Source organism: Nerophis ophidion, linkage group LG11 (genome assembly GCF_033978795.1).
Source record: "Nerophis ophidion isolate RoL-2023_Sa linkage group LG11, RoL_Noph_v1.0, whole genome shotgun sequence".
NCBI lineage: Eukaryota > Metazoa > Chordata > Actinopteri > Syngnathiformes > Syngnathidae > Nerophis > Nerophis ophidion.
In genome coordinates this window covers 11,424,453-11,435,285 of record NC_084621.1, presented here as the reverse complement: position 1 = coordinate 11,435,285, position 10,833 = coordinate 11,424,453, and the positions used below count along the sequence as shown (strand labels likewise).

The 10,833-nt window shown below is 37.8% G+C and overlaps 2 protein-coding genes across 2 annotated transcripts in view; both read right to left on the bottom strand.

Annotated features, from left to right (window-relative positions):
- Positions 1-5,499, bottom strand: part of rhbdl2 (rhomboid, veinlet-like 2 (Drosophila)) — a 19,610-nt gene extending 14,111 nt beyond the window's left edge. Inside the window, exon 1 of the mRNA XM_061915099.1 lies at positions 5,029-5,499. The gene's annotated coding sequence lies outside the window, so the exon portion shown is untranslated. The remainder of the gene's footprint in view (positions 1-5,028) is intronic.
- A 3,179-nt stretch (positions 5,500-8,678) lies between these two features.
- Positions 8,679-10,833, bottom strand: part of akirin1 (akirin 1) — a 37,023-nt gene continuing 34,868 nt past the window's right edge. The window contains exon 5 of the mRNA XM_061915097.1: positions 8,679-9,026. Coding sequence (XP_061771081.1) covers positions 9,016-9,026 — 11 coding nt within the window. The 3' untranslated portion in view covers positions 8,679-9,015. The remainder of the gene's footprint in view (positions 9,027-10,833) is intronic.

The window sequence follows — 10,833 nt, the reverse complement described above, 5'->3', positions numbered from 1 at the left end:
AAGCTGCCGTCGACTTCCCTGAGACACTGGCGTCAAGACCAGGCCGTGGACACACCCCTCCGACTATCAGGTACTGTTAAACTCACTAAAACACTAGCAACACAATAGAAAGATAAGGGATTTCCCAGAATTATCCTAGTAAATGTGTCTAAAAACATCTAAATCTGTCCCAATGCAATTGCGTTTTTTTTCTTTTTTTTTTTTTTTCTAGTCCTTCGCTATCGATATCCTCAAACACGAATCTTTCATCCTCGCTCAAATTAATGGGGAAATTGTCGTTTTCCCGGTCCGAATAGCTCTTTTTGTTGGAGGCTCCCATTAAAAACAATGTGAGGATGTGAGGAGCCATCAACATGTGACGTCATCGTCTGCGACTCTCGGTACAGGCGAGGCTTTTCTCAAGTTGCCAACTTTATCTTGGATGTTCTCTACTAAATCCTTTCAGCAAAAAATATGGCAATATGGCAAAATGATGAAGTATGACACATAGAATGGACCTGCTATCCCCCTTTAAATACTGTAAGAACCTCTCATTTCAGTAGGCCTTTAAAAAAAGGATGAAAATTGATTAAATGAATCAATTTTAGAAAATATAAAAATGTCAACAAGCTTTTTTTTGTTATTACATCTAAACAAAACATGATGTAAAACCAAAAAGCTAACCTCTTGTTTCCATTGTTTTCTGTGAAATCTAAAAAAAAAAAAGCTCCCCATTTTTTACCCAAAAACTTCAGATTTAAAAAAGGATAAAGTCAATAAATTTTAGAAAATGCAAACTTAAACGAGCTTTGTATACATCTTAAGAAAGCACGGTGTAAAACACAAAAGCTAACGTTGTTTACAATGATTTCTGTAAAATAAAAATAAAAATCTCCAATTTTTTTTTTACCAAATAACTAGGAATTTATAAAAGGATCAAATCAATACATTTTTGAAAATGTAAAAACGTCAACTTTTTTTTTTTTTTACATCTAAAGAAAACATGATTTTAAACACAATAGCTAACTTCTTGTTTACAATGTTTTCTGTGAAATCTAAAAAATAAAAATCTATTTTTTTTGGCAAAAAACTTCGGATTTAAAAAAGGATAAAAACAATAAAAAATTTAAAAAGTGAAAACGTCAACACGCTTTTTATACAGTTTAAAAAAAGCCTGGTGTGAAACACGAAAGCTAACTTTTTGTTTCCAATGTTTTCGGTGAAATCTAAAAAAAATCCCCACATTTTTTACCAAAAAATTGGGGGATTTAAAAAAAGGATAAAATTAATAAATTTTAGATACAGTACAAACTTCAACAAACTTTTTCTACAACATCTTAATAAAGCACGGTGTAAAACACAAAAGCTAACGTTTACAATGATTTCTGTAAAATAAAGATCTTCAATTTTTTTTTACCAAAAAACTAGGTATTTAAAAAAGGATCAAATAAATACATTTTTGAAAATGTAAAAACGTCAACAACTTTTTTTTTCCTTTTTTTTTTTTTTACATCTAAAGAAAACATGATTTAAAACACAATAGCTAACTTCTTGTTTACAATGTTTTCTGTGAAATCTAAAAAATAAAAATCAAATTTTTTTTGCAAAAAACCTCGGATTTAAAAAAGGATAAAAACAATAAAACATTTAAAAAGTGAAAACGTCAACACGCTTTTTATACAGCTTAAAAAAAGCTTGGTGTGAAACACGAAAGCTAACTTTTTGTTTCCAGTTTTTTGTGAAATCTAAAAAAAATCCCCAATTTAAAAAAAGGATAAAATTAATACATTTTAGATAAAGTACAAACTTCAACAAACTTTTTCTACAACATCTTAACAAAGCACGGTGTAAAACACAAAAGCTAACGTTGTTTACAATGATTTCTGTAAAATAAAAATAAAAATCTCCAAATTTTTTTACCAAAAAACTAGGAATTTAAAAAAGGATACAAATCAATACATTTTTGAAAATGTAAAAACGTCAACTTTTTTTTTTTTTTACATCTAATGAAAACATGATTTTAAACACAATAGCTAACTTCTTGTTTACAATGTTTTCTGTGAAATCTAAAAAATAAAAATCATATTTTTTTGGGCAAAAAACTTCGGATTTAAAAAAGGATAAAAACAATAAAAAATGAAAACGTCAACACGCTTTTTATACAGCTTAAAAAAAAGCTTGGTGTGAAACACGAAAGCTAACTTTTTGTTTCCAATGTTTTCTGTGAAATCTAAAAAAAAAAAAACCCCAACTTTTTTACCAAAAAATTGGGGATTTAAAAAAAGGATAGAATTAATACATTTTAGATAAAGTACAAACTTCAACAAACTTTTTCTACAATATCTTAACAAAGCACGGTGTAAAACACAAAAGCTAACGTTGTTTACAATGATTTCTGTAAAATAACAATAAAAATCTCCAATTTTTTTTACCAAAAAACTAGTAATTTAAAAAAGGATAAAATCAATACATTTTTGAAAATGTAAAAACGTCAACATTTTTTTATTTTGCATCTAAAGAAAACATGATTTAAAACACAATAGCTAACTCCTTGTTTACAATGTTTTCTGTGAAATCTAAAAAATAAAAATAAAAATTTTTTTTTGCAAAAAACTTCGGATTTAAAAAAGGATAAAAACAATAACAATTTTAAAAAGTGAAAACGTCAACACGCTTTTTATACAGCTTAAAAAAAAGCTTGGTGTGAAACACGAAAGCTAACTTTTTGTTTCCAATGTTTTCTGTGAAATCTAAAAAAAAAATCCCCACATTTTTTAGCAAAAAATTGGGGATTTAAAAAAAGGATAGAATTAATACATTTTAGATAAAGTACAAACTTCAACAAACTTTTTCTACAATATCTTAACAAAGCACGGTGTAAAACACAAAAGCTAACGTTGTTTACAATGATTTCTGTAAAATAACAATAAAAATCTCCAATTTTTTTTACCAAAAAACTAGTAATTTAAAAAAGGATAAAATCAATACATTTTTGAAAATGTAAAAACGTCAAAAAAAATTTTTACATCTAAAGAAAACATGATTTAAAACACAATAGCTAACTCCTTGTTTACAATGTTTTCTGTGAAATCTAAAAAATAAAAATCATATTTTTTTGGGCAAAAAACTTCGGATTTAAAAAAGGATAAAAACAATAAAAAATGAAAACGTCAACACGCTTTTTATACAGCTTAAAAAAAAGCTTGGTGTGAAACACGAAAGCTAACTTTTTGTTTCCAATGTTTTCTGTGAAATCTAAAAAAAAAAAAACCCCAACTTTTTTACCAAAAAATTGGGGATTTAAAAAGAGGATAAAATTGATAAATTTTAGATAAAGTACAAACCTCAACAAACTTTTTCTACAACATCTTAATAAAGCAGGTGTAAAACACAAAAGCTAACATTGTTTACAATGATTTCTGTAAAATAAAAATCTCCAATTTTTTTTTACCAAAAAACTAGTAATTTAAAAGAGGATAAAATCAATACATTTTTGAAAATGTAAAAACGTCAACATTTTTTTATTTTGCATCTAAAGAAAACACGATTTAAAACACAATAGCTAACTCCTTGTTTACAATGTTTTCTGTGAAATCTAAAAAATAAAAATAAAATTTTTTTTTTGCAAAAAACTTCGGATTTAAAAAAGGATAAAAACAATAACAATTTTAAAAAGTGAAAACGTCAACACGCTTTTTATACAGCTTAAAAAAAAGCGTGGTGTGAAACACGAAAGCGAACTTTTTGTTTCCAATGTTTTCGGTGAAATCTAAAAAAAATCCCCACATTTTTTACCAAAAAATGTGGGATTTAAAAAGAGGATAAAATTGATAAATTTTAGATAAAGTACAAACCTCAACAAACTTTTTCTACAACATCTTAATAAAGCAGGTGTAAAACACAAAAGCTAACATTGTTTACAATGATTTCTGTAAAATAAAAATCTCCAATTTTTTTTTACCAAAAAACTAGTAATTTAAAAAAGGATAAAATCAATACATTTTTGAAAATGTAAAAACGTCAACATTTTTTTATTTTGCATCTAAAGAAAACACGATTTAAAACACAATAGCTAACTCCTTGTTTACAATGTTTTCTGTGAAATCTAAAAAATAAAAATATTTTTTTTTTGCAAAAAACTTCGGATTTAAAAAAGGATAAAAACAATAATTTTAAAAAGTGAAAACGTCAACAAGCTTTTTTATACAGCTTAAAAAAAAGCGTGGTGTGAAACACGAAAGTTAACTTTTTGTTTCCAATGTTTTCTGTGAAATCTAAAAAAAATCCCCACATTTTTTACCAAAAAATGTGGGATTTAAAAAAAGGATAAAATTGATAAATTTTAGATAAAGTACAAACTTCAACAAACTTTTTCTACAACATCTTAATAAAGCAGGTGTAAAACACAAAAGCTAACATTGTTTACAATGATTTCTGTAAAATAAAAATCTCCAATTTTTTTTTACCAAAAAACTAGTAATTTAAAAAAGGATAAAATCAATACATTTTTGAAAATGTAAAAACGTCAACATTTTTTTATTTTGCATCTAAAGAAAACACGATTTAAAACACAATAGCTAACTCCTTGTTTACAATGTTTTCTGTGAAATCTAAAAAATAAAAATAAAAATTTTTTTTTGCAAAAAACTTCGGATTTAAAAAAGGATAAAAACAATAACAATTTTAAAAAGTGAAAACGTCAACACGCTTTTTATACAGCTTAAAAAAAAGCGTGGTGTGAAACACGAAAGTTAACATTTTGTTTCCAATGTTTTCTGTGAAATCTAAAAAAAAAGCTCCACATTTTTTACCCAAAAAATTCGGGATTTAAAACATTTTAGATAAAGTACAAACTTCAACAAACTTTTTCTACATCTTAATAAAGCACGGTGTAAAACACAAAAGCTAACGTCTTGTTTACAATGTTTGTTACCAACCGCATCCAATTCTAAACACTTTGTGCCAAAACAAATAAATACAAACTAACTCATGTAATTCGGATTAAAAAAAAGTTACATTAAAAAAAAAAAAGTTTTCAACTCAACTTACCTTTGCCTTCAAGCGGAAGTCTTCCCGCCTAGCTTGCGAGCATGTATCGATCCGACGCCTAATGAGTGACAGTCGATCGATGCAAGCATGTATCGATCCGACACCTACTAATGAGTGCCAGTGACTACTCAGCTGTGCTTTCAAAGATGTTTCTTGTTCAGCACACAGCCGCCATGGCTTGGACGACTTTGGAAGAGAATTCGATGCTTTAAAAGATGCTTCTTGTTCAGCACACGGCCGCCATGCCTGAGACTCCCAGTTGGACGACTTTGGAAGATAATTAGAGTCCCTTGAGGAGATCTTTCTTATCATGCGGCAAACTTCCTTCCGGCCACTAAAACAACAAATCAAGCGACTTCGGGAACGTCCTAAAAACATTTGTCTTATTTCTTTTTACTCCCGAACATGACTACCTGGCTCTCTGGTGCCACACCTGGGAGCAGTGACGTCACCGCCACAGGAGCACTGAGGTAGGCTTGTTTTGCGCTCCGTCTCCGCCCGGATGAAACATCCTCAGGTCACATTATGGATGACGTCACCAGGATCATGTTGTTGCGCCCACAGACCACACGGGGGCACTGAAGACCAGATTTACCAGCAACTACATCCTTTTATATTGCTCGTTGAAAAACTAATGCATTTGTATAAATTATACAGTTTCATTTTTTTAACTTAATATAAACACTTCATTACTGTATATTTTGGTTGGGTGTGTTGGCCCTGAGATGAGAGGCGACTTGTCCAAGGTGTACTCCGCCTTCCGCCCATGTGCAGCTGATAGGCTCCAGCAACCCCCCCCCCCCCCCCCCCAACCCCAAAAGGGACAAGCGGTAGAAATGGATGGAAGCTAATATTTTTCATGACAGTGTTGGCAATTAGTGCAAAGTATTTTATAAAAAAAAATAAAAGTAATTTTATTTTTTATTTTTATAAAATTGCATTTAATTATTTTCAAGATTATCCTGTATGTCATGAATTTTTGGGCACTTGACAAATCCGATTTTTGGGGTGACAAGTCGATTCAGAATCGATTCTCCATTCAAAATTATTTTCTCAAAGTCATTTGGTGTAGAAAGTATATCTATTTTTAAGTAAAATTACTTGTATTTTTTAATAAATAATGAAACTAATTTAAAACAGGTTTCAGGTTACAAAAACCTCCTCCTGGTTGCAGGGAATGGCCTAAAGACGTTTAATTTTGTTTGTTTTCCATTCGGGCTCCAGTACTCTGGAATGTCTCTCTGGCTTTCCAGAGTCAGGACCCAGGATGGACCGCTCGTCCAGAGTCGGGACCCAGGATGGACCGCTCGTCCAGAGTCGGGACCCAGGATGGACCTCTCGTCCAGAGTCGGTACCCAGGATGGACCTCTCGTCTAGAGTCGGGACCCAGGATGGACCTCTCGTCTAGAGTCGGGACCCAGGATGGACCTCTCGTCCAGAGTCGGGACCCAGGATGGACCTCTCGTCCAGAGTCGGGACCCAGGATGGACCGCCCGTCCAGAGTCGGGACCCAGGATGGACCGCCCGTCCAGAGTCGGGACCCAGGATGGACCGCCCGTCCAGAGTCGGGACCCAGGATGGACCGCCCGTCCAGAGTCGGGACCCAGGATGGACCGCCCGTCCAGAGTCGGGACCCAGGATGGACCTCTCGTCCAGAGTCGGGACCCAGGATGGACCTCTCGTCCAGAGTCGGGACCCAGGATGGACCTCTCGTCTAGAGTCGGGACCCAGGATGGACCTCTCGTCTAGAGTCGGGACCCAGGATGGACCTCTCGTCCAGAGTCGGGACCCAGGATGGACCTCTCGTCCAGAGTCGGGACCCAGGATGGACCTCTCGTCCAGAGTCGGGACCCAGGATGGACCTCTCGTCCAGAGTCGGGACCCAGGATGGACCTCTCGTCCAGAGTCGGGACCCAGGATGGACCTCTCGTCCAGAGTCGGGACCCAGGATGGACCTCTCGTCCAGAGTCGGGACCCAGGATGGACCTCTCGTCCAGAGTCGGGACCCAGGATGGACCGCTCGTCCAGAGTCGGGACCCAGGATGGACCGCTCGTCCAGAGTCGGGACCCAGGATGGACCGCTCGTCCAGAGTCGGGACCCAGGATGGACCTCATGTCCAGAGTCGGGACCCAGGATGGACCTCATGTCCAGAGTCGGGACCCAGGATGGACCTCATGTCCAGAGTCGGGACCCAGGATGGACCTCATGTCCAGAGTCGGGACCCAGGATGGACCGCTCGTCCAGAGTCGGGACCCAGGATGGACCTCTCGTCCAGAGTCGGGACCCAGGATGGACCTCTCGTCCAGAGTCGGGACCCAGGATGGACCTCTCGTCCAGAGTCGGGACCCAGGATGGACCTCTCGTCCAGAGTCGGGACCCAGGATGGACCTCTCGTCCAGAGTCGGGACCCAGGATGGACCTCTCGTCCAGAGTCGGGACCCAGGATGGACCTCATGTCCAGAGTCGGGACCCAGGATGGATTGCTCGCCTGTGTATCAATTGGGGGCATCCCTGCACTGCTGATCGGGACCGCTTGGGATGGTTTCTTGCTGGCTCCACTTTGGACGGGACTCTCACTACCATATTGGATCCACTTTGGACTTGATTCTCACGGTTACGTTAGATCCACTATGGATTGGACTATCACAATATGTTAGATCTGCTCGACATCCATTGCTTTCGGTCCCCTGGGGCGGAGGGGGTTTTTGCCCACATATGCAGTCCTCTCCAAGATTTCTCAGTCATCATTGTCGACGTCCCACTGGGGTGAGTTTTTCTTTTCCCTTATGTGGGCCCTACCGAGGATGTCGTTGTGGTTTGTGCAGCCCTTTGAGACACTTGTGATCTAGGGCTATTTATATAAACATTGATTGATTGATTTAATTTACATCGATTTAAAATTGAAGTACATACATATATATTTATATAGCGTGTTTCTCTAGTGACCCAAAGCGCTTTACATTGTGAAACCCAATATCTAAGTTCCATTTTTAAACCAGTGTGGGTGGCACAGGGAGCAGGTGGGTAAAGTGTCTCGCCAGCGACCCGGATGGCAGAAAGCGGGGCTGGAACCTGGAACCCTGAAGTTGCTGGCACTACCACTCTACCAACCGAGCTATACCTCCCCCAGAAGTGAGTTACCTAGGATGCAATAACGTGGGTTAAAACTGGAGCAAACCTAACCCAAGGTCAAAATAGTGTAAAAATATGCCTCTAAAAACAAAACCAAAGTAATAAAAACCTGAATTAAGGCTTATTGCATCACATTTTTCCTGTAATAAAACATATATAAACATATATTAAAGCGTGTGTAAAGACATGATACTGTATTATCTGTTCAGAGGCCACCTGGTGGTTGTTGAGGACACTGCAGCTGGTCCTGGATAGTCCCCGTCAACGCTCCAGTCGCTCGCAGGATTCTCACAGGAATGAGGCAAAAAAAATGCAACTTTGCCCTCTGTATGAATATATTAAAAAATATATAAAATCCCTGGCATATATATATACATTTTTTTTTTTTTTAAATCACAGGAATTTTTATTTTTTTCATCAAAAGGGAGCAGGAAAGAAAATACAACACAGTTTAGGAGTGGTGAGCCGGGGCGGGGTGGACGAGAGTGTGAGCTGCTCACAAAGGTTAGACAGAATATCACATGAGAAGCCTTTTATTCTACAGTGCCGGGCCACACGGGAAGAAGGGATTTGCAGAGGAAAATAAGAAAAAAAAAAAAAAAAAAAAAAAACTAAGAAAAATATCAAGGGAGGGCTGGAAGGGGGCGGGGCTTCATAACATAACATCGTCTCTCAACATTTCTTTGAAAGGTTTTGGCCAGCAGCAATAGTTTTGGATACAAAGCAGATAAACCATGGCACTGTGTGTGTGTGTGTGTGTGTGTATATGTGTGTGTGTGTGTGGTAGAAGGGCCGTATAAGGTCAGCCAGCTTGTGACAGAAAGAGAGAGGAAGCCAGTGGAATCTCGTCGAGTTCAGGAGACGTCTAGCAAGAAAAAAAAAAAAAAAGATAGACAAGTTAGCATCCATCCATTTACTACCGCTTGTCCCTTTTTGGGGTCGCTGGAGCCTATCCCAGCTGCATTCGGGCGGAAGGCAGTGTACACCCTGAACAAGTCGCCACCTCATAGAAGGGCCAACACAGACAACATTCACACTTGGGCTGGGCGATACGGCCTTCTAATAATACCAATATTTTTTAGGCCATATCACCATACGACTTATATATATCTTGGTATTTGGTCTTAGCCTTGAATGAACATATAATCACAGCAGTTTGATGATTCTATGTGTCAATATTCAAACATTCTTCTTCATACTGCATTAATAATATATGCTACTTTTAAACTTTCATGCAGAGAGGGAAATCACAACTAAAAGTGTATTTATGAAACAGTTATTGGCACAGGGGTACAAACATTCATGTCATTTCCAAAACAGAAAGTGCAAGATTGTCAGAGACATTTTAAAACAAGCTGAGTGCACTTTTGTGCATGATGTCACTAAGATGACATATCAAAACAACACTAAAATTAAAGTGCACTTTTTGTACAGAACGCCAGTACAATAGTTTAAAACAAATAAAGTGCACTTTTGTGCATGATGTCACAAGAGATATTTCAATAAGTGTCAAATAAAAATGAGCTGCATAATAAGAAATCAAACAATGTATGTCCTTCACTATGTGGTAGGTTCCTGCGGACGTTATCTCCATGTTGTTCACTATTTTTTTCATACGGTGTTGATGTGGAAATGGTTGCCTCGGAATTTTGTGCTTACTCTGTTGACATGCAGAGTAGGCACTCTTCATTCTCTAGCAGATGACTTTTCAAGTGATGCTACATATTAGCACTAATGCTACCTTTTGTAGCAACGCTTTTGCCTCATGCTTGACAAATTACGGTTTTCTGTTCGACATACTCCCACTTGAAGCCAAACCACCGCCAGACGATGGAACCCCTGCTTTTTTTCTTGGGAATTCATTCTTCCTTCATTTGTCACCATTTTAGCACCTTCTTTCTCTCGTATTACCACTCGCAACACAGCTAACGTTACCCATGCTGCTACCTCTCTGCTCCGTGAGGGCGTATACATATGTGAGGTGTGAGGTGACGGTATGTGACGTGTGAGGTGACGGTATGTGACGTGTGAGGTGACGGTATGTGACGTATGAGGTGACGGTATGTGAGGTGACAGTATGTGACGTCTGAGGTGACAGTATGTGACGTGTGAGGTGACAGTATGTGACGTATGAGGTGACAGTATGTGAGGTGACAGTATGTGACGTGTGAGGTGACAGTATGTGACGTGTGAGGTGACAGTATGTGACGTGTGAGGTGACAGTATGTGACAGTATGTGAGGTGACAGTATGTGGTGACAGTATGTGAGGTGACGGTATGTGACCGTGAGGTGACGGTATGTACCGCGTGAGGTGACGGTATGTGAGGTGTGAGGTGACAGTATGTGAGGTGTGAGGTGACAGTATGTGACGTGTGAGGTGACAGTATGTGACGTGTGAGGTGACAGTATGTGACGTGTGAGGTGACAGTATGTGACGCGTGAGGTGACAGTATGTGACGCGTGAGGTGACAGTATGTGACGCGTGAGGTGACAGTATGTGACGCGTGAGGTGACAGTATGTGACGCGTGAGGTGACAGTATGTGACGCGTGAGGTGACAGTATGTGAGGTGACAGTATGTGACGCGTGAGGTGACAGTATGTGACGCGTGAGGTGACAGTATGTGACGCGTGAGGTGACAGTATGTGACGCGTGAGGTGACAGTATGTGAC